We start from the raw sequence: 22,400 nt of genomic DNA on the forward strand, positions 1-22,400 counted from the left end.
CTAGTCTGGAAATCATTACGAACAGTTCCAGGGCAGGGCAACTCGTGATCATTGTTTCCTTCAGCTGAGTCTTGCAGGAGAGATTTCTCTCTAGGTCCCACTTGTAGGTCCTGGCACCGCTCTGGAGCCTGCCCACCCCACTGGGTATAAAAAAAGCACTATACTCCACATAAATACAAAACAAACATCAAAAGCTCATACATTTAAGAAAATGTGAGGATGAAGGTGACAAGATTGTAAACAGTTTTGTCTTATGCTTTAGATCCTGGATGACCTGGGACTGGGTCCGTCAGGGCCTCCCATTCCCCCTGCTGCTTTTTACTCCGTGATCCACTACCCGGAGAAGCGGATGGCCCCTGCAGCAGAAGCCCTCAAGCACTTTGCCTTTGTTGTGCCAGAAGGTGCCACTGTGGAAGAAAAGAAGAATACTGAAAGTCTCCTGGATGTCCCTGTTGTGCCTGCAGTGGAGGTGCCAGGGCAGGGGGCATGGCGGGCAGGTGGGATGGAAAAGGATCACTGTGGAAGGGCAGTGAAGGCGTGATGGGGCCCCATGTCTGTAGGCATCCCTTCTGTCTGTCCAAAAGAGACAGCTCTGCAGGGTGGTTCTGTAAGATGAGGCGGGGGGGGTGGGAATCACCTAAACTCCTCAATGTTCCTTGAGGAGAGGATCCTGGGTGAGGAGGGGTCCTGGGCAGGGAGAGATGTCTTAGGCAAACCAAGTCTAATAAGGAAGACCAAGACCCTGTGCAGATATGAAACCAGTAGGTGCTGGTTACTTATGCTCTCTCCTGTTTGTTATCAGACCCCCAGCTTTCTTTCCAGGGTGGGGATATCTCAGGGCAGGTCTCACCTCTCTCCCACTTCTCTCTCTCCCTTTGGTGCTAAGACCTCAGAGGAGCAGGTCACCCCAGGCAGGGGCCGATCAAGGAAGGAGAAAGCTGCCGGCAGCCGGGAGGTGGTGAGGGAGAAAAGGAGCTCTGGCTGGGGCAGGAGAGGTCTCCAGAGGCCAGGCAGGGGAGCACCCACACGTTCTCCCAAGGTGGACCAAAGCAGTGCGGACGTGGTCCCATCCCCAGGGAGATCCATCAGGTGAGCTGTGAGGGAGGAGGTGATCCCTCTACTTCACAGCTGTCTTGCCAAATGAGGTCCATCGTCCCCAGTTCCACTCTACTGGTGCCTCCATGGAATGGCAGGTCCATGACCCCCCTCCCTCCTTGTCTCATTTGCTCGTTAGCAATGTCTGAAGCCTCTTCTTTAATTGCCAGGCTGTGCAGCTGCCGGTGGATAGTGCCTGCCCATGGCAAGGTGGAACTGAGGGTCCACTTCAGCTCCACGGTGCTGGGCCAGTTTGATCAGACACTGCATTTTGAGATCCTGGGGACAAACCGTCTGTACCAGCTGACCTGCAGGGGCACCTGCCTGTATCCCGCCATCAGCCAGGACCCGCGGTAAGGCTGGTCTGTGGGAACCCTCCTGCACTGCTCCCCCCTGAACTCCGAGCCCCTTGTACCTTTGTGACCTTCTGGCTTGGGCAGAGTATGCTGCCTGAGCAGCCCAGCATCTTTTCCCCTGCTCAGAGCTGGGACTGGTGCCTCAGCCACCAATAAAAGTTATGACTTTCTGACCAGGTTTTCTACGTAGAGCATCTCACAGCTCCTAATTCACTGTTTCTCTCCCCAGGCTGGTGTTTCCTCACCAGAGGAAGAGCAAGGCGGATGACGACATCATCTTCAAGCAGTACGTCTTGAACACGGGCGTATTCCACTTCGGACCGCTGCTGTGTGGGAAGTCAAGAGACTGGTACGTGCTCCCCGCCCTGAGTGAGCAGCTTGATGCGCTGCCTGCTTGGAGTGAGATGTTGGGATGGGATCTCCAGGGCCTCCACATCTTAGCTTCATCACTTATGAAATGAACTTTATGGTGCTTTTTTAAAGTGCTTTGAGCTCTACCCACAGACTGAATGAGCAATTATTCTGCTGGTTCATTTATAAACCATTTATTATTCTGGAATATTTGTAAGACTTTATGATTTGACCTATCAATGTTTATGTGGTGAGGGGAGACTGCAGAGGAACAAAAATGGGAATTACGTTTTCCTGATCCTCACTGCTGGATAAAGTCTGCCAAAAAAAAACGTTGTCATTGTAGCTGCTGGCATATTTCTGTTTTTAACATGAGCCTTTTTTTTTTTTTTTTTTTTTTTTTTTATATTAGAAATGAAGTTCTTATGTTTGTGGGAGCTCTGGAGAGCTAGTGATATTTTGACAACCCAAGGAAATTAAGCCAAAACACTTACAAACCAAAAGAGGATCTTTAGCCAGGCTGATGAATGCTCTCTGCTTTTTGTTTGCCTTTTTAACTCTTTAACTCCCAATTCTGTTCCCCACCTGAGAGAGGGGTCATATGTTAAATTTAGCATTCCTCTTTGGAATTAATCCTTTCCATTTCCTTCCCTCAGGCTTTCAGCTAACCCATGAAATACAAGACAGTCTCATGATTTTTTTGAAAGAGATAAGCTAAACTATTTTTAAAACCTTTTCTCAAAAGCATTTCTTTATATCCTGCAGGGTATAGAAACCCAACAAAGAAGAGGGAAGAACCCATGCGCCTGGCGTACTTTTATTTTTCCAGGCGCCTTTGAATTTGTATTTTGTAAAACAGTCTTTACGTGGCCTGTGCATCATCACACCTCTGGGATGGAGGCACCAAGTATAGGGGCAGGCATCAAAGTAACGCAAGGATGAAGGCACATGCCATGCAACGTGCCCCTGAAAGCAATCCTTTTTCTTAGCCTGCTTGTTAGACCGTGGTGTTCCAGTGCAGCCTGCCGCTGCTGGGACACAGTGCTTTCCTCAATGTGGGATAAAGGCAGTGGTCCCGGGGTCTCCTGTGCAGCCTTTTCCCCTTCTGTGGACAGGTACAAGGCGTTGCACCATCCCAGCAACTGTGAGAAGATAACCATCCTCAATGTCACCCCCTTGGAAGCAGAGGTGCATTTCTTCTTCGAGCATGATCTCAAAGCAAGCACATTCCTTCTAGACCCTCCCAGCATGAGGCTGAAACCTAATGAGAAGCAGGTAGGAGATGGGCAGATGGGACAGGTGCCAGTAGAAGTGCCCAGGAGCCGTTCCTCCTGCTCACTGAATGCTCCTCTGTGTTTCTTTTTGCGGGGCTAGGAGCTGAGCATCTGGGCGTACCCCACTTCAGCTGGCCTCATGGAAGACAACCTCATCTGCCATGTTAAGGAGAACCCCGAGCCTGTGGTTTTCCGCCTGTGCTGCCAGGGGGTGCAGGTGGAGCTGGGGGTCAGCCCCAAGCAGGTGCATTTCAACAAACTGCTGCTGCACAGGTCAGTCATCCTGCTGCAGGGGATGAGAGGTCTCAGCAAGCTCCCCTTCAGCCTTTCTCACTGGCTGTGTGGCTGCTCAAATCGGAGGCTGGGCTACCATCCCTCTTTCTCCCAGCAGTTCCCAGCCCAGTCCCTTGCCCACCGTTCCTTGCTGGCTTGGGTATCCCATGACAGCCACAAGCTCTGTAGCCCCCTAGTAATGCTGGGGCATCCTGATGCATTTGTATCTTGCCCGCTGGTTCACTGAGCAGTCTGTTTGCTTCTCCTTATCTCCTTATCCTGCTGAATACTTGTAGCACCCAGCTCTCCCAGAGAACCTCAGCTCTGAGACTTGACACAGAAAACATGTAAGTGTGGTTTCAGACGCATGGATAGGGCTGCTTCAGGTTGCATCCAACTGCAAAGCTAGCATCACCATCAAGGAGCCGGTGCTGAGCATCTCCCTGTCTCCGCAGGAGGGACAGCAAGACCCTGGTCCTGCAAAATCGCACCCCACTGCCCGTGTCCTGGCGGCTCAGTGGGCTGGAAAACCTCGGCGAGGACTTCTCCGTGTCGCAAGATAGGGGCCTCATTGGTCCTCGCACGGAGTTTGACCTGCATGTGTATTTCAAGGCCACGAAGGCTCTCAGCATTAAGAAGATGGTCCGACTAGAGGTGAGGGGGACTGTGCCCTCCCTGGCAGGGCAGAGTGATCAGCCCTGTGCTCTTAGGGATGGAGACCGTGCTTGAAGGGTGCTCTGCAGAGAGGGCAAAAGGATGAGCCTTCACGGGATTCCTTTCTTACCCACATTGCTGAGGGGCCATGCCCTTAGCAAGGGACTCTCAGTGAAGGATAACAGTTTGGAAACTAACTGACTACTAGGGGGCTCTTGTAGCTGAGCTTTGTGGGGCAAGTATGGAGTCAGGACGAGATGGACCTGACAGACACAAGGGTGCTATGACCCCAACTTGTGCGGCCTCGAACTGGGTTCACCAGAACACGCACTGCATCCCTGAGCATCCCCATCACCCCAGATAACCAGCCACCGCCTCTGCAGGGCTTACACCTGAGCTGTGAGGCTGCGTCCTGAGCCCAGGCTGCAACATCTTGCTGCTGTGCATGGTTGAATGCTGCCGCTTCGTTGTCCAGACTTCAGCATGCTCCCTGCGTCCATCCTGGAGTCCATCTGGGGCTTTTAACATAGAGCAGCAAACTCACCCTGGGATTTTGTTCCCCGTGTTTTAGGGGCTGCATTTCACATTTCAGCGAGGCTACTGAGTGACTTAAGAGGAGAGGGTTGGTTGCCAGTGCCACCTGCTCTGGGACACCTCACGCTTCTTGTGGTTGCTTTAGCAGCAGCACTGCTTCTTACAGGAGTGAAGAGTTGGGCTTTTTGCGTTTCCCACTGCAGCAGAATCCTGCTAGGTCAGCCCGTGAGATGAACAGGTTAGGAAAGCTTGGGAGTCCACAATGCTCATGAAGCAGGGGAGGCCATGGGGGAAGCAGCCAGCAGAGACAAAGACTTGTATGTTGTCTACCAGAAGAATTTAGGAGAATGGTCTAAGCAGTGGTTGTTTCTTGCTGCCTCAGGTTTCAGATGCAGAAGACATCCTGGGGATTGTTCAGACTGAAAACATCCAAATCATTGCAGAGGCCTATGATGTTGCTTTGAGCATCAGCATTTCTAAAGGTCAGTGGATGCCCCCAAAACAAAGTACTCTGGGTGCGTTGCATTGGCAGATGGGCAACCAAAGTGCTTGGGATGGGATAGCGTGCAAGCATGGCACGGATACGTAACGCGCGTATCCCACAAGCTGCGAGGAGTGAGGCACTGTCAGGGCACAGAGAGGCCTCGAGTCTCTCACCTCTGAACTTTGAGGTGTGCAACTTGATGTGCAGATTGATTTGGGACCTTTGAAATGGCACTGCTCTGAACAAGCAGTTGGCAACTCCTGAAGGCTCAGCACAGCAGACAGAGTTGTTGGCTCTATGCTGGAAAGCAAGGAGATGGAAACCGAGCTCCTTAGCTTCTAAACCCTGCAGATATGCTCTGAGTAAGAACAAAAAGGGCAGCAAAGTAGCTAGAGAAAACTTCCAAGAACAGAAGCTTGCTGAGAAGGGTTTTGTGTCGCCTGAGAACTCCAAATACCTGTCTTGTCACTTGGTGTGGTCTGCAGCAGCTCACAAATACTCACCATTTCTTACCTTGCTCTGCGGGTTTTCTGCAGGCATAGATGGCAGTGTGGATTTTGGAATTCTTAAGGTCCTGGATGAAGTGAAGCAAGTGCTGACTCTGAAGAACAAAGGGAAGTACGAGATTGCTTACAGGTCAGTCCAGCTGCCTGGTCTGCGAATGCATGGTGCCACCATCTGCCCAGGCTGGCACTATCCTGTCCGTGGCTAGGACCTGTTCCCATGCTGGCTGCCATGTCTGGGTAAATACAAAACCTAGGCTCTCTAATAGCAAGTATTTTGGTAAAGAATCCAGCCACACAGCAGCAGTTCTTCACAGCTCAGCCAGAACCAGAAATAGAGACCCTTAAATATAAACCGCTCACTGCTGAGATTCATTGCCTTCATTGGAGGGTCAGCTCATTTCTCTTTGAGTTTCTTTAAAGGAGGGAGTGAAGAAAGTCGGGGTCGAGGTTAGCTTGCAACACTCGTGATTGTCTGTACTCTGTGTGAAGATCTGGGATTTCCCAAGCATAGCTGGACTCTTTCCCTTTTATTACTTTTTGTTCCTATGCAAAGTCCTGGCTGTGGTGGTGGCACCTGCGCTTTTAACTGCAGAGCTCTTCATTCCTTCCCTTTCTCCCCAGTTTCAAGCTGGAAACCGCAGACACCAACATACCTGACTTGGCATCCCACTTCACCATCCAGCCGCACAAGGGCATGCTGACTGTCTCTGAGCACCCTGTGCAGGTCCAACTGCTCTTCCACCCCAAAATGGAAATGAATATTGAGGACAAACCCATCCTGCACTGCCAGGTGAGCTGCCTGGGCCAGGTGGTGTTACCATGCCGTGTCTTGGGAGCGTTAGCAGGACATGTGTTTTCTGGAAGGCTTTAGCTAGGGAATCCTCTCTCATACGACAAAGTCTTTCAGAAACTATTTGTGATGCTTCCTAAGGGGAGCTGAGAATCTGGCTCTGGAGAAGGCATTTAAATGGAGAGAGTGAGCTGATGGGTACCTGGGATGGGGTCAGTGAACAGAGATAGAGGCTGGCCTCTCTGCTGTATTTACCACCCCCTCCTCCGGTTGCAGGTGATTGAGCCCAGCGTCAGCAAAGGAGGCGAGACCATCGCCATCATCCCAGTGAAGGTGTCGGCGAAAGCTGTGTTCAGCAAGTACAGCATTTACCCTGCCTCGCTCATCAACTTCGGTGCCATGGTGAATGGCACCAGGAAAACCTGCACCTTCATGCTGGAGAACAAAGGCATCCTTGACTTTAAATTCCTCATCTACCGAGCAGACCAGGATGCACCTCCATTGCCAAGGAAAAGGTGAGAGAAGACCTGCATCAGCCTGCCTGCCTGAGGAGGCACCACAGCATGGCTGGTGTGTGACAGGCTGCCAGGAAAGCCTTTGCAGGAAGGCTTTCCTCCATGAGGAGGAAGGCCAGCTTTGGTATCAGAGAAAGGCAGGGAGAGCTCAGCATGATGGGCATTTCTGCTTTTTCCTCTCAGTGCACATCAAATGAAATCTGCCCGCTCCCACGAGAGTGAAAACTTCAGCAGAATGGCTCCCTCTGTCAGGCAAAGCAAGCACTCGCTGCAAAAGGATGCAAACCCCTTCATGCAGGTGAGTGGCTCCTGTTCCCCAACACATGCTGCTGCAGCTTGAGTGGGAGGATGCTGCTGTGCCCAGCTGGGGCCTTGTCACCATGGGATGGGACATCTTCCAGCCACAAGCAGAGGCAGGAACTGCTCAGTCCTGCTGACAGTCCCATGCTGTGGCTCAGACCTGAAGTTGTGGGGTCAAGTGAGGGGAGCAGGCCCCATCACATCCTCTTTGCTGGGGATGCTCAAGGTAAGGCTATTAGATATCAGCCTCTCCTGGGGCTCTTTCTGCAGGCTCGCTTCACTCTAGGCATGTTCACGGTGTACCCTGGCTTTGGCACCGTCCCCCCTGGGGGCCAGCAGATGATCACGGTGGATTGCTACGCAGAGCCACTGGGGACATGCAAGGAGTATCTGTCCATCGATATCAGCGACAGAGACCCCAAGGACAATCCCCTTGGCATCCCCTATACCCTGTTTGCTGAGTCCTGCCTCCCAGGTATGCTCCATCCACACGGTCCCATGGCCAGACCTGCTGCTGATCAGCACCCAGACTTACTGCTGGGAAAAAGAGGCACCCTGACCCTAAAGCCCGTTGTAAAATCCTCAGAGGTTCCAATCCTTTTCAAGTCCACCAGTGGGGAGATGCTGGAAGGGATGCATGGAAGGATAAAATGAAGGCAATGCCCTTTAAGACTGAGGATGACTGAGCTCCATCCTCACAGCCACCTTCGCCACCCAAGTTTTGCAGTGACCTGGGCAGAAAAGGCTTATTAAGCCCTCTGAGAGGCCATCAGGGTCCAGATAAATTCAACAGGGAGACTTCTCCATCCTCAGCCCTCCCTCTGTTCTGCTCACAGCATTTGTGGTTGACGACATAGAGTCCATCTTTGAGGAGCATCGAATCTGCAGCAACATCAACCTCTGCCAGATCCTGCAGACAGTGCGAGACAAGGGCATCTTCATCACAGATGAGAATAAGTTTGTCTTCACCAATGTTCTGGTTGGGCACCGGGCCACAGCTCGCTTCAAGATCCGCAATGTGGACAAAGTCCCCTGTGATGTGGTCCTCTCCATCAAACCCATCTCTAGTAAGGTAAGAACAAGAGCCCTTGTGGTGACTGTTGCTCTTTAAAGGCAACAGTGGTGTGGTGGCCTGCCTTGTTCTCCAGATCCATTGCTTCCTCTTGCCCAGACTGGTCCAGCTCAGAGCAGATGAAATTACAGGGGAGAGCAGCAATGCTGGGGTGACAGTTGGGTTGAATTCAGTGTCTCAAGCAAGGTTTTGGCTCACCCCTCTGGGTCTTTGATGGGAGACCTGAACCTTTCTGAATATCTCTTGGAAGCAGACTGAAGGGGCTCTTCTACCAGACTGATGTGCCAGGGCTCAAAGCAGACCATTTCATTAGGCTCCCTGGTCTTTCCCTTCCCTTTAAAGGCCAATTCTAGATTATTTGCCAGGTTTTCCATGCAGTCCCCACCTCCCACGTATGCTAGATTGGCTGTCCAGCACTCAAAGCAAGCTTTTGCACTCCTGGGCTTTGTGGGAGCTCCCTGTGCAAGGTCAGCACTGCTTTGGAGTCACCTCCTGAGACAGAAGGAGCCTGTCCAGGGAAGCAGGATGGAAGACATGCTGTCTGGGGCTGTTCCTCATTGTGTATATGTGAACAAGACTGCATCACATTGAGGGATGTTTCCTCCTAACAGTGCTCTGTGGGTTCCCCCAAGCTTAACACCCGCATTAGCGACATTTTCGAGGTGGATCCCGTTCGGATGCATGTGCCCAGCCACTCCCATGCCTTTGCTACGGTGACCTTCACTCCACAAACGATGCAGAACTACCAGTGCACTTTTGAGGCTTCCCTTGATGTCCAGGCAAGGTAACTCACCCTGGGAAATCTTGGGGGTGACCTTTCTGATTGCTGCCTCTCTTCTGGGAGGATGTAGACCTCTTGTTAACCCTAAGTCCTTAAGTAGCCCTAGGTAGGGTACTTAGCATTAGATCATCTAGGACGCAATAACTACTAGGTAAAGCTCCTGAGCTGGAGCTTTACGAGGATGAAGGGTGAGATGGAGAGGTTTCTGTGCCAGCAAGTGCCAAGCGTGCATTATTTCCTCCTTATTTATGTTAAAATGAGATGATCCTGGGGTATATTAAGACATTTTATGTTGAGGAGCAATTGGACCCCTTATAAAAGAGGAGCCCAGTTCCTCTGTCCTAGGACCTGTGTTTGTACCAGGGCTCTGACCTGCTCTTCCTCAACCTTGTAGTCACTGAACTGGGACAGGGTAAGTCAGCTTTCTGCCCTCATAAGCAATTCCTCGTTTAGTGTCCTTGGAAATAATCTTTACCGACGGTGTTATTTATTTACTTCTCCATTCTTGCTTTGGTACTGTTCTCATGCTGTGTTTGTGCCTTTTCCATATGCCTCATGTCACCACAGCCAGTGGATTTGCCATCTCTCATCGGTTGCCTCATTATTTACCTGCTGTACAGCATGATTTGATTAAGTGAAATGCTTTTTCAAGTGTTATTCTGGAAGGCTCTGGCTCTTCAGAGCAGATTCCTCTTGTGAATGGCTCTCATCTGACTGAGAGGGGAGAGGTGAGGGGGAGCTGTGTTGTGGGGTACAGGAGCACCAGCCAAGGAAAACACAGAGGTGGCACTCGCTACATGGCTTGGCAAATGGGAAATGGGTTAGTACCAGCCGTAATGACTTCTCTTCTGCCTCTCCTGCAGCCCTGCAGCAATTAAAGCACAGAGGCTGACCTTCAGTATCAGTGGAGATGGGAATCTGCCTCGGGTGACGGTCCTGCGCCCCGTCCTTCACAATAAGAGAGGGAACCCTCTGCTCCTCTTCAAGAAGCTGTTGCTGGGCGATGCAGAAGAACTCCCTCTGGTCCTTCAAAACAGTGGCATCGTACCTGTCCGGGTGAGGATCTGCTCAGGGAATGCTCTGGTCTAGGAAGAAGTGCTTGTCCCGTGGAGGAAAGGTCCCAGAAAACATGGTGGACCTGGGAACAGATCTCAAATTCTTTATAAGCAAATGACTGACTTCTACTTTCCAGGAAGGGAGTTCCTCTTGGAAATGTGATTTTTCTAACCAGCCTATCCTTTTCAGTTAGCCACAACACAAGAAAGTTGGTGGGATATTTTTCCCTCTGTCTCTCTTCTCACATTTTGGTTCTCATGTGGGCACGTGTGATGTCCTGGTTCCATTAGATTGCATTTGATCCCAATTTACTACATTTTAATTAGACTCAGTTGTAGTTTAATTACATTCTGCTCATTACTTTTAGTACTCTCTCTCCTGTTTGGTTATATTTTAATTAAGTCCCAATGCCTCTGAACACTTTTTTTTTCCGTCTGATTTCACTTAAACTTTGTGCCAAGAGCTGTGTTTGAAGCGGGGAAGTGTGCTGGGTTTCCCGTGCTGGACCAGCAGCAGTACGGTGTCCATCTGTGTGCCATCCTGTACCCACACCAGTGTGGTCGTGCTCTGTGTTCCCTTTTCTCAGTTGATGATAGACCTGTTGGATGAAGGGGGAGTTTTCTTCTTGAAAGCCAGGCCCACCACACACTGCATCTACCAAGCTGCAGGCGTGAAGGAGGACACTCCTGGAGAAGGTAAATTCATTAACTATGAAGTGTGGTCATCCACATGGGGAAAACGTGTGCCCTGCTCTTGGCTTGGCCAAGCAGCAGACGGATGTTAGACATAGTTTCTCTCCTGGGGCTCTCTGTACTCCTAGTTTTTCATATGGACTCTTTGCAGGGTTTCCTCTTAGCAAATTGTAGGAAGTTTTTCTCTTCTCTCATGGTGGGTTGAGTTGTGGGAGACTGTTACCACTTCAGTGGACCGTCTGAGGTCTTTGCGTGTGGGGAGTTACCAGCCTGAATGGAGGCAACCCTTGAGCCCACAGCCAGCCAACAAAAGCCAAAACCACTCTTTGACTCAGCTTTACGTATGGCAGGAGCTGGCTGGATGCAGTTTGAGTGAGAGCTGGGCATTAACCTGAGATTAAGCAGTGATGTGCATGGTGGTGTCATAGTCTTGTGAACATAGGAGGAGGGTCTGGAACCATTGGTGGGAGAACCTGTGCTTGGAAGCAGCTGGATTTCAACCTCTTGTTCCTCTTATACCCCATGGAAGTATTTCCTCTGTACAGCTGTGTCACTTGTCTCTGACTTCCATTGCTGTGCAGAGAGGAAGCCCCACACCACTTCCCTGGTCCTGCATCACGGGGAATCAGCAGAGTTTGATGTGCTTTTCAAACCCATCCTGGCCCAACGTGTGGAAGGGACAATCCACTTGACAGTAGTAGACAACCCGTATGAAGAGACCAACATTCAGCTAGTGGGTGAAGGCTATGAGGATGACTTCACGCTGGATAACATCCGTGGACTAGTGGCAGACAGCAAGGAGGGGAACACTGAGAGCATTCTGGAGGAAGACTTAATTGAGGGTAAGAGAGGAGAGGCTGCCAAGATGGAGCAAGGAACAGGGAAAGATACATTTCTGCTCACCCTGTGCCAGTGCAGGTGTGGTCCAGCCTTAGTGGACAGATCTTGCTGCCTTTTGTAGCCTGCAGAGCAGCCACGCTTCAGAACACAAGAGAAAATCCTCTGCCAAGGGGGAAGTGTGCAGGCTGGCAGGTAAGGGTCAGAGATATCAGCGTTCAGCTGAATACCCCTGAAAGAACGTCTGCCAGCCCATGGTGTACGATGGAGATGAAGCCTGTGTATGATAGTTTGTGTCCTCTATATATAACCAGGCCTGCGCTGGTGCCCACCGAACCCAGTGGTCTGTGAGCAGCTGTGTGCACGGAGGCAGTGCATGCTGTACGGCACGTCCCTCTGCGCAGACACGTGTTAAGGGCCATGTCAGGGCATATCTCTGAAATGGGTAGGATGGGGAACTGCATCTCCCAGAAGGAGGAAGCCATGGAGGGAGGAATCCTTGAAGCGAGGAACAGTTGGATGTATGTGTGTTTGTGCATGTGAGGGGGCGGATGGACCTCACCGCACACTGAGATACTGTCATTCTTAACAGCTGCCAGAGTGGATCACATCCAGTTTGGGGACTGTCACATCGGGACACCCTACCCCATGACCTTCACGATCACCAACCGCAGCAGGGTGGAGGCGATGCGGTTTGAGTGGCTGGCAGGCACCCCGTTCCACTTCTCCCCCCAGGTGAGCTTGGACGGCTCTGCCTTTCCCCATTGCTCAAGCCCTTCCCAGTAGATTCCTGGGAGCTAGCAGGGAGTCACCACGTACCAGTGAGAGCCCGTTTCATCTCCACGTTAGGAGTGAAAGTCCCTGGCTTTGCTGGGGCAGGGCTGTTGACCCCGCAGAAAAGACTCCATGTCATGGAAGGTGGCATCTTTTATTTGTATTTTTTTCCTATCAAACCTCAAATAAATACACAATAAGATGCAGATTCCTGGCACATCTGCCCAGCACATCAGTCCCTTTGCTGTCAGTCCTGCCCTTGCCAGTGATTCCAGTTTGCTCTTGGCTCTCCGGTTCTCCCTAGGTGGGACACCTCCATGCTGGCTGTGCTAAGGACATCACAGTGACCTTGAAATCGGATGTCGCGGTCACCTTCAAAATGCACCCTATAAAGTGTAAGGTGGTTAGGATCGCCTTCCAGCTGCCACCAGAGCAGGTTACTGACTGGGATGACCGCCTGCGCACTGTCAAGTGGGTGGATGACATGAGGGGCCCAGCAGCCACATGGCCCGTGAAGAAGAAGGTAAGAAGCGCAATAGCAAAGCTATCTGAGCTTCCAGATAAAGAATTGACAATGGCAGCAGATCACCATCTCTGCTGTCTAATCAGCTCCTGCTTCCTCCCAACATTTGATCCATCTGTGAGGTTAAGCAGCAGTGTGTTTTAGCGGGGAGGTGGATGCACAGTGCCCTGATATGCTCACACAAGATGGGGAAGTCTTTTGGACCAGAGGCTTTTAGCCACATGCAAACTCTCGGCCTCTGCCAAAAGCTCAAGTCTTGCAGCCTGTGTTGAATGAGAGGCCACATCTTATGATAACACATTTTATGATGTCAAAATCTCTTCATCTGGTTCAGTGCCTTTTCACCAAAAAGGAGTTAAATCCACTGCGCTCTGTCTCTTGTTTTGAAGGTGGAGAGCAACATTAGTGCTCTTCTGTGTGAGCTGGCTAGCCCACCAGCACGTTGTGGGTGAGCTCTGAGCTCTGTCTACACTGATAGCAGAGATTTTGGTTGTGCTCTCTATCATGTGGGGTAGCCATCTCATTTTGGGGCAGCCCAGGCACTGTATGGCAGTCATGCAGGAGTCTGGAGAAGTAACATCTCCAGAAACTCTTGATTTTACTGTCATCGTTGCCAAGCACGGTTATCTTGGGTGATGGTTCTTCCCTAGTTTCTGAACCATTGTAAGACCTGTAAACCAAACTTCTTCCCCATCAGAGCATCAGCAGTCAGACACTTTCCCAGTGAGTTCATTCCCATCCCAAAATGCCCGTCCTCAGCGCTCACTAGCATAGCTGTTGCCCCACACATGACATCTGGAAAGCACTTTGTCCTAAGACGAGAAGGAAAAGGTACTTTCTAAGTTTATTCATTCCTGGGGTTCTCCGTCCACAGAGCTCCAGCAAGGGAACTTCATCCTAATTTAGAGGCCTGCCAGATTTATAGGGGGCCAGGAAAAGGGTCAGACCCTCTACAGGGTTGAAACATAGGGACTAATACCCAGTTGTAGTCTCCATGGGTGGACAGTCATAGTGGTGGTTACTTTGATTAGTAGGTAGAAACAAATACTATAACGGCAGAATCAAATTTTGTCATCTTTCCAAGGAAATAAATGGGAATGGTCATTCCTAGCCACTATGTGGCTGATTTAGTGAGCCCAAAGGACTGTCTGCTTATTCTGGCTTTCTGGGCTCTGCTCAGTGATTTTCTTCTTTCCTGTTTGGAGGTGATTGAGACAGACGCAGAACCAGCTCACACTGTCCTGGAGAAGAGCAGCCGTGAGGTGGAGCTGTGCCTGAGTGCTGTCGTTGACTATGCCGAGTTCAAGCTGGACAGGGACATGATTCAGTTCAAGGAGACCTTGCTCTTCCAGACGAGGACATTCACGTGAGTACTGAAGGCTAGGCAGGGACCAGTGAGGGGGAGCTGCCTTTGCCCAGGGCTGACCCAGTGCTACACATGCGGTGTCTGCTTGCCCAGTATCATGCTATGCTCTCCTGTGGCCTCTGCCTTTCCTACTACTCATGCTCCTGTGCCAGCAGAGGTTACACAGACGTACTCTTTGCTCAGCCATTTACTAGATCTCTTCTAATCTCCAGCAGGCAGATCAGCCTTGGAGGGCAATGCTAAGTCTGATGTTTCAGCGTCCACACGTCCTGCGGATCAGGAGATCTGCCACATGTGGACCTGAGTTCCTCTAAGGCTTTACATTCAGTCCCAGTTGGGTGCTGAGGCCCATATATTGTAGAATCATAGAATGCTTTGGGTTGGAAGGGACCTTAAAGATCGTTTAGTACCAACCCCCCTGCCCTGGGCAGGGACACCTTCCACTAGACCAGGTCGCACAAAGCTCCATCCAACCTGGCCTTGAACCCTTCCAGGGATGGGGCATCCGCAGCTTCTCTGGACTTATCTGCACATAAAGCCAAGCAGGAGATGGTGGCTGCCATCCTGCCAAGACATGCCAGGAGAGGTGTGCCTTTCTGCTGAGAACAGCCATGGTTTTGCTTTCATTGCGTGTTGCCTGTCGTCATCTGCTTGAGGATGAGTTTGCAGTCAAAGTAATGTCAAACTGAGACATAAAGACGATAATAAGACCCTTGGATTAAGTCTCCCAGGCACCGTGTCTGCACTTTCCTCTTTAATTTCCAAACTTTGAAATACTTTGTCTTGGGACAGCCCGGGGTAGCAATCTATATATGATAGAGTTGTCTGGGGAAGAAGCTACTCAGCGTAAAGAAAGGAGTACCAGGAGCCCACTGTCCAGTGTTTCTTCTCTTCTTGCTTTCTATTTATTGGACTTTTTATTCCTCCTTCTTGCTTTTCAGTTTCCAGCTGTCCAATACAGGTAGTGTGGCCCTGGAATACACCTGGACAGAAGCTGTGGAGGATGAAAAGGCAGGGAGCCATACTGGGGAGCTGCTCCCACCCAGTCTGGATGGTAAGGCACTAGCTCTCTGTGGCAGCTGGGTGTGCCCAGGGTGTTTCAGTCAGTAGCTGAGGACTTTGGGAGAAGACCATGCCAGTTCACCCCAGAACATAAATTGCCTCTTCATCCCTGTCCAGTCCTCTATTTTCATCACCATCTTCCTGGCAGCAGCTGGACACTTTCTCCTTGCTCCTTCTCTGCCTTTTCAGACCTTTCTGACACTTCTGCTCTGTGCAGGAGCTGAGCCTGGCTCCGGGGAGAGCCACGCAGGGGGTCAGCACTGGGAAGGAGGATGTCAAGACACTCCTTTGGGAAGTCTCTGAGGCTGGGAAAATCGATGGTGTAACAAGGAGCTCTTACACATTAGCTGACCTGCAGTCATTGTGTGCGATTCCTCAGCCCACGGCAAATGCAAAGTCAGCCTAAAACGAACCCTCCCAGCTCAGGCACTGGAGTGTTTGCTGCAGGCGGAGACCCTGCTTGCAGCAACCGTCGCAGCTCAACAGTGGGGCAGTGACTCATGAACCTGCGGTAACGCGGTTGTGTCTGAGCATGTGGTCTCCTTGGGAGCAGCATGGTTCTGCAGGGAAGCAGGGCTGTGTGTCCAAGAGGTCTCATCAGAAACGGGAGCAAGGAGAGCTGCCAGTTCCTGCATTTCCTAGCAGAGGCAGCTTGTCTGATGCTAAAGATGGGAGAGCCCAATCCAGTCCTTGGCATTCTGAATGTCATCTCCCACCTTCCTGTGGGTCCTGGCGTTGGCTCACAGTCTGCCAGGCTCTGCCATGAGCTGTCTGGTCATCGGTTGTGAAAGCAAGACAAAGAGGAAGGAAAGGGTGTGAAGGACAGAGCAGGGCTGTTCCCCAAAGCCTTCTCTCCACCATGCACAACAAGCAAAATTCAGCTCTGTAGGCCACAGGGGAGCAGGACTTACCACTGTCCTTGATGCTGCTCGCTGAGGCTGGCTGTACTGGGACGTGAAACAGCACCCAGAAAATTTCCCAGATGCTGTAACAGTCATCTCTGCTGTTCGTTCCTGGCATGGTTTGGGAATGAACACTGGCCAGAAACTGTTTTGCTGGAGAAGTTTGCATCTAGCTCCCCAGTCCTGGGGATGGAGAGAGTTTAACAGCATGGAGTGAAGTGGATGGCTACAGTCCTGGGCACATTTAATTTCCCAATGTGTAGCCTTCCTCTCTGTCATCTAAGCATCTTTAACAGATGTTCAGTGGTGTGTTTTGATTCAAGTGGTTCTCTGGGTCTCTGCTGGGTCTTTTCACTGTATTTGCTGCCCCCACCCTCGGTTCTTCCTCCTGTCTGTTCTCACTTTCACACCTGTCCCCAGGACTTTCTGGGATTACGATTTAGCAAGCAGTAACACAGAAGCAAGAAGCAAACTGATCACTTTCACTGGGGGCAGTCCTGCTGAAAGCACTTGGCCAGAGATGCTCCAAGTGCATTCCAGCTCCCTCCTGTCCACCTGCAGCAGGAGACAGATGCTGGGAACAGAGACTTTCTCCTTGAAAGATGTTCTGCTGTAACCTCTTCTTTACCTCAGGGGATTTCCTCTCCTCCACTTCTGGTGCCTCTGTGAAACTCCAGTCTAGCCGTTGTTCGAGCCAGCTGGGCCGTGCTCTGGAGCAGGTCTCTCCTCTGAACACAGTCAGTGCCACCCCGCTGTTCTCCATCGAGCCCCGAAGCGGCACCATCCCTGCCAGCCAGGAGCAGCTTTTTCAGATGAAGTTCTCCCCGGTGTACGTGGGAGACTTTGAGAGCCGTATGCTCTGCAGGTAGGAGACCTCCAGACACTTCTCAACTCATGCTGCTGATGGATAGTCGTGGTATTGGCTGTGATTGGGGTGGGTGGGAGTGTGGATCTGGGGACAGCCAGCCCCAGAGAGGCAGCAGAAACAAGCAGTATCATCCAACTTGGTAGAAGCAGGTATGGAGACACTGGGAAAAGACATATGAGATATTAAGGCCCTGGAGGGTTGCAAAATCTGAAACGAGATCCAGAAGGGCTGTCAAGGGGCCAGACGGTTCTCCTAGTTATGCTTCCTTGTCAGAAAAGCACGGCCTCCTTACCTACACAGAAACCTGTGTGCTGCAGTTGGTCTCTAGACATAGAACTGGTCATGCTTCTCCTGTTTCACCTCTGTGGCAGGGAGCACAGTTCTGTTTCATTTGCTGCTCGATGCCTGCAGGGAGAGAGGATGCAACACTGTGCTGTGCAAGGAGACAGGCAAGCAGCTGGCTGTCTGCGTTAGTCTGGCTAATACCAGTCTCTTTGTTCCTAGTATTCCTAACCTGAAACCAAATCAGAAGGGCCCAGAGGTGGCTGTGAAGGGGAGAAGCCTGATGTCAAACTGTCACTTTGAACTGGAAGACTCTGACTACATCACTGCAAAAAGACGCAGCCCGGAGTTGCAGGGACCAAAGGGGACAACATTTGATGTCAACACAAGAGTGGTTGAGTTTGCAGCAATTGGAGTGTGCGGCAGGAACAGCAGGTGAGTGTGGATGTGGCTTCTCCTGTTGGTGATCTCCTACTCACCCCTCTTAACCAGAGACCTCTCCAGCTACTCTTCCAAGGCACACCCGTATCTTATCTGTGATATGCTGACACGCGGCCACCAGTCTGTTTTGGGGCTGGAACAAGCTGGTTGCTGGAGACCAGCTGACCAATTTTTCGTTCTTTGTCCCTTTCTTCAATAAGGTGTGGGTCAGTCTGGGAAGATCATGTATACTCAGCCTGTGCAATGTGGCCAGTACAACCTTTGTCCTTTGAAAAACATCCTTGGGACATCCTTTGAGATACTGGTCAGACTGGGTCAGTGGAGGCTGTAACCACATCAGAGAGTGCAGTCTTCCAAAGGAGTCTTACTGGACTTGATTTTGCCATTTTGACTTGGTCTCACCATTTTAACATGCAAGAGTTTGTATCCTTGCTAATTTCTTTGTTGATAGCCATTGATATTTAGCCACCTGGGAAATAAACAGGGCCCCTAGAAAGCAGACAAAATGTTTGTGCTCCCCGTGTTGTTCCCCTGTACCAAATAACTCCTTCCGGATGGTGTCCAGAACTGGCAGTGCCTGATGTCTGCTACAGGCCAGAGTCATTAACATCCCAGTGCCACCTTAATAATCCTTTTTGCTTTGTGTTCCCAGGACCTTCCTGGTTATGAACCCAACCAGTTCTGCGTATTCCTTCCAGTGGACTTGCCAAGACCCTGCAGCCCCACCAGAACAGGTGGCTTTCTTCTGCCTCACAGGGAGAGGTCAGATCCTGCCAGGGAAGAAAGCAGAGGTGGGTGCAGAAAATTAAGAAAGTAGCTCCAGTACAGGTGTATGCCAGTTTAACACCAGCTATATCCATGCTTACTGGGCATCCCATTTCACTGCGAGCTTGCCAAGACCATGAAGAAACCTTTGACTACAGTGTAAATGAACTGGCAGATGAACCTGTTCTCACCCAGTACCCCATATCTGCCATGCTTTAGGGCTGTAAGTGGCACAGCAGCCTATCTCTGAGCTCACAGAAACATAAGGTGGAGGTTCTTGGGGTTTCTTGGTGGTATAGACTGCACCTCCCTCCCCTTACCCTGCCAAAGGCAGCAGCTTTCCTGCACTTGCCTCTTTCTCCCACAGATGAAGTTTGAATTTATCCCCCGGCACCTGGACATCACAGAATCATTCTGGGTCTTTACCATCCCTGAGCAGAGCATTTCAGTCCCGTTCTTGTTGGTGGGCAACGCCACTGACCCGCTAGTGACTCTGGATAGATCCCACCTGAACTTCCACTTGCTGTTAATCGGTGAGCGCCGTGGTTATATCTTACACACTCAGAAGCATACCTCTGCAGAGGCCCAGCAGTCCTGTTATTCCAGCAGGCTCCCACAAGGAAGCTGGTAATGGAAATGGGCTCTTGTGAGCTCAGTATCCAGCTCCTGGCACCCGGGGAGAGGAAGGGGAAGGGATGTGTCAGGGACATGGCATGTGGTTGGGGCTGGTTCCAAGAGGGGATTTGGGGGTCATGCAGGGAAGCCCAGGGGGTCAAAAGTACATTTCCATGTTGGCATCCTGAGTGTGCCACGCTGCAGGCAATGCTCCTCGCTGCAAATTGTCTGCTGGGCTCAGCCAGTGGGCAGTGGTGGTCTGGTGGCCAGAGGAACTAAAGGTTTTCAGCAGCTGCTTTGTCCTCTCCACAGGGCATGAGGTAAAGCAGACTGTCTATATGATCAACAGTGAGAAGGAAGCCTTCAGCTTTGCTTTCAGAGAAAGCTCTCTCTTCTCAGAGGGATGCAACGCCTCCATGAAAATAGAGCCCCTGGAAGGCTGCATCGCTCCTCTTTCAAGGTAACAGGGCTCACAGGCCAGGTTCTCTCTCCTGCATGCCAAACATCATTTTGCTTTGAGGCTTTCTCACCTCCGCAGGCACCAGGTGACTGTCAGCAGTAGCATACATCTGCCTTGTTTTGTTCCTTCCTAATGGGAACACCATGGAGGTTTCTCCATGAAGTGGCTGTGTCGGGTTTACCCGACAACCTGGTCTTATGTAGGCCTCCTTGCTGGAGAAATTCAGGCATTGGATCTAGTTTTGATGACAAAAGCATGTTTTGGGGTATTAACCCTGTGACCCCCTGAGCCAGCAGCCCTAAGTGTGCAAGGTCTCCCCTCTTCTCTGTGTTCCTTTGATGACAGAACCCACCATGTGTGGTCTGCGCAAAGTCACCAAGAGCAGCAAAGCACACAAGCAACACAGCAAGCAGCGTTTAAGCCCATCGTGGAGGACAGCAACAGGCTTGCACAACTAGCTGTGTTTTGCAGGATCACCTGTCAGAAAACGGATGCTCTTTTCATGTAAACTGCAGCCATGAGTTGTGATCAGACATGATCATGAGTTCAAGCAGTATAAGAGGTCACTGGCTCGTCTGCTGAGCCACCATGGATGCCCCTGTGCCCACTCACAGCCTCCCTGGGTGTAAGGAGAACACATTAGCTCTGGGCAGCTTTGCTGTAGCTTAAAAGATGCTGAGTATTGGCTTTCCACAGAATGCCAGATAAGAGAGCATCCTGTATCAGGCTCACCTGAGAAGTGGTGATTCCTTACGTCTCTGTGGTTCGGTTGTGTTTGATCACAACCCAGATCACGTACCCAGAAATCACCTACAAAACTTATAAAGAGGCAGTTTGGTGGCACCCATGTTGTACTGCTGTCACGGGAGCTGGATGGTTCCTCTTTGCAAAGAGGATGTTGCCCTTGTCCTATAGATCAGAGAGACTGGGGGTCTCCAAATGCTCTGCTGAGTGTTTGGGAAAGAAGTGAGGTCTCAACTCAGTGCTGCCCTGTAGCACATGGGCAGGGCGGTAAGGTCAGCGTTAACTCGGGGTTTCCTACCTTGTTGTTGTTTCCCCTGCCACTTCATTGCATGGGATCATCATACCCTAAACAGTTCTCACCAGGATTTGCTCCATAGTGGAAGGTCCTGGAAGGGCAGAGTGCTGCTCCTGGTTTCTCCCAGGCATGGGGTCTCACCACAGCCATTGCACCGCTGTTGTCCCGTAGAGCAGGCAATGTGGTGCCAAGAAAGCTAAGAAACAGTGAACGGAGCAAAAAGCGTCTTCTCTCCCCAGGCTTCCCGTTACAGTCATCTTCACACCAACACTAGAAGGAGAAATGGTCTTCAACCTCAAGTGTGATGTTAAGAGGAAGACCCAGCCCCTTTCTTTGAATATCAAGGCCACCAGCTCTAGCATGAATGTGTCTGTCAGGTGTGAGGACAGCGACGGCCATGTCACTGAGCTCAGTGCACACAAGATCAACATCATTGATTTCAAGGAGGTGAGCAGTTCCCTGAACCATTTGGCCCACAAAGCCCTGCAAGATTGGGCCTTAATCAGGAGCTTTGCTGTTACAAGCAAGAGGGAAAATTTTTCTTCATTTAGAGATCTGTAGAGGGAGGGAGATTGGTCTTTCACGCAGGTCATTAGCTGAATGTGGAAGGTGCAGGAGCACACTAGGAAGGAGCACTTGCTGGGCCAGCTGACGCTTTGCATGTGCTCCAACCCCTACTCCTCGCTGCCTTCTCCCCGCAGGTACAGCTAAATGAGAATATCAAGCGCATCTTCCGCATCCGCAATAACAGCAAGTTCAGCTTCACCTTCTTGTGGGAGCTGAGCGGCCCCGCAGCCCGTAAGCAGGTCCTTATCATCACCCCTCAGATGGGCACCGTGCAGGCAGAGGGGAAGGCAGAGGCCCAGCTGGCTTTTCACCCGCAGAAGATGTGCTCTTTAAAGGATGTAGAGCTGGCGCTGCAGGTGAGACACCAGTGTTTCATAGCGGACCTTCGCCTTCCCTACGCAGCAGCTTGGCAGCAGGAGCCCAGAGCCAAGGGTGAGCTCCATCACTAAAGAGCCTGAATGAGGCAGAGAGGCTCCTGCTGCTGAAATAAAGAGCCTGACAGCTTCTGAACTGAATATTTTAATAAGTGCTTATCCAGCACCACTTTGTGAAGCACTTTTTGTGGCAGGACATATCCCCCAGGCCCCTTCTGTCCCTAATTCGGAGGGGTCGTAGGTGTGCATGGAGATGGAGCTGTTTCTCCCTGCCAGGCCCCTGCTGAGTCGGGTCCCGCAGCTCGGGAAGGTCCTGTCAGCATGTGACCGCACTGCTCGGCACGTGGCTGTACAAAGCAGGGCTATGACTCTCCAAAAACCCTTTCCCTCTCAGCCAAACCTTCCACCTTCTGTTTCCATTCTGGGGTCCTTTGGCACCAGGTTTTCCTTGTGGTTGCAGTCACCTGTCCCCCATCCTCTTCCTCAGCCATCTCTGGTGTTTGCAGTTGTAGTTCCTGTCTCTTCAGCTGACCCGTGCTGTCTTTCTGCTCCCCAGATCAGCAAAGGTCCCACATTTACCTGCGTGTTTCTTGCCACCGTGGTAGTGCCCACTGTCCACTTCTCCACCACCAGACTCAACTTTGGAGCCTGCTTCATTTACCATGCTGGGATGCCAGCCACCCGTCAGACCCTCGTCATCACGAACAAGGCAGACAAGGATGTGAGGTAGGCCTTCTCCACAGACTCCTTCTTGCTTACTTAGCAAGTGCCTGCTCCATGTCCCCATGACCC

The 22,400-nt window shown here is 51.2% G+C and overlaps 1 protein-coding gene across 1 annotated transcript in view; it reads left to right on the top strand.

Moving 5' to 3' along the window:
• Positions 1-22,400, top strand: part of HYDIN (HYDIN axonemal central pair apparatus protein) — a 151,833-nt gene that overhangs the window by 122,222 nt on the left and 7,211 nt on the right. The window contains exons 46-75 of the mRNA XM_086757793.1: positions 263-469; positions 887-1,089; positions 1,266-1,448; positions 1,681-1,800; positions 2,918-3,077; positions 3,177-3,349; positions 3,805-4,003; positions 4,920-5,019; positions 5,558-5,657; positions 6,149-6,317; positions 6,594-6,832; positions 7,016-7,130; positions 7,403-7,607; positions 7,969-8,204; positions 8,837-8,988; positions 9,849-10,041; positions 10,628-10,736; positions 11,279-11,575; positions 12,163-12,305; positions 12,649-12,867; positions 14,073-14,233; positions 15,175-15,287; positions 16,831-17,062; positions 17,570-17,782; positions 18,441-18,579; positions 18,921-19,086; positions 19,481-19,628; positions 20,907-21,114; positions 21,369-21,590; positions 22,165-22,334. Coding sequence (XP_086613919.1) covers positions 263-469; positions 887-1,089; positions 1,266-1,448; positions 1,681-1,800; positions 2,918-3,077; positions 3,177-3,349; positions 3,805-4,003; positions 4,920-5,019; positions 5,558-5,657; positions 6,149-6,317; positions 6,594-6,832; positions 7,016-7,130; positions 7,403-7,607; positions 7,969-8,204; positions 8,837-8,988; positions 9,849-10,041; positions 10,628-10,736; positions 11,279-11,575; positions 12,163-12,305; positions 12,649-12,867; positions 14,073-14,233; positions 15,175-15,287; positions 16,831-17,062; positions 17,570-17,782; positions 18,441-18,579; positions 18,921-19,086; positions 19,481-19,628; positions 20,907-21,114; positions 21,369-21,590; positions 22,165-22,334 — 5,294 coding nt within the window. The remainder of the gene's footprint in view (positions 1-262; positions 470-886; positions 1,090-1,265; positions 1,449-1,680; positions 1,801-2,917; positions 3,078-3,176; positions 3,350-3,804; positions 4,004-4,919; positions 5,020-5,557; positions 5,658-6,148; positions 6,318-6,593; positions 6,833-7,015; positions 7,131-7,402; positions 7,608-7,968; positions 8,205-8,836; positions 8,989-9,848; positions 10,042-10,627; positions 10,737-11,278; positions 11,576-12,162; positions 12,306-12,648; positions 12,868-14,072; positions 14,234-15,174; positions 15,288-16,830; positions 17,063-17,569; positions 17,783-18,440; positions 18,580-18,920; positions 19,087-19,480; positions 19,629-20,906; positions 21,115-21,368; positions 21,591-22,164; positions 22,335-22,400) is intronic.

This window comes from Chlamydotis macqueenii, chromosome 13, assembly GCF_036417535.1.
Source record: "Chlamydotis macqueenii isolate bChlMac1 chromosome 13, bChlMac1.mat, whole genome shotgun sequence".
NCBI classification, from domain to species: Eukaryota; Metazoa; Chordata; class Aves; order Otidiformes; family Otididae; genus Chlamydotis; species Chlamydotis macqueenii.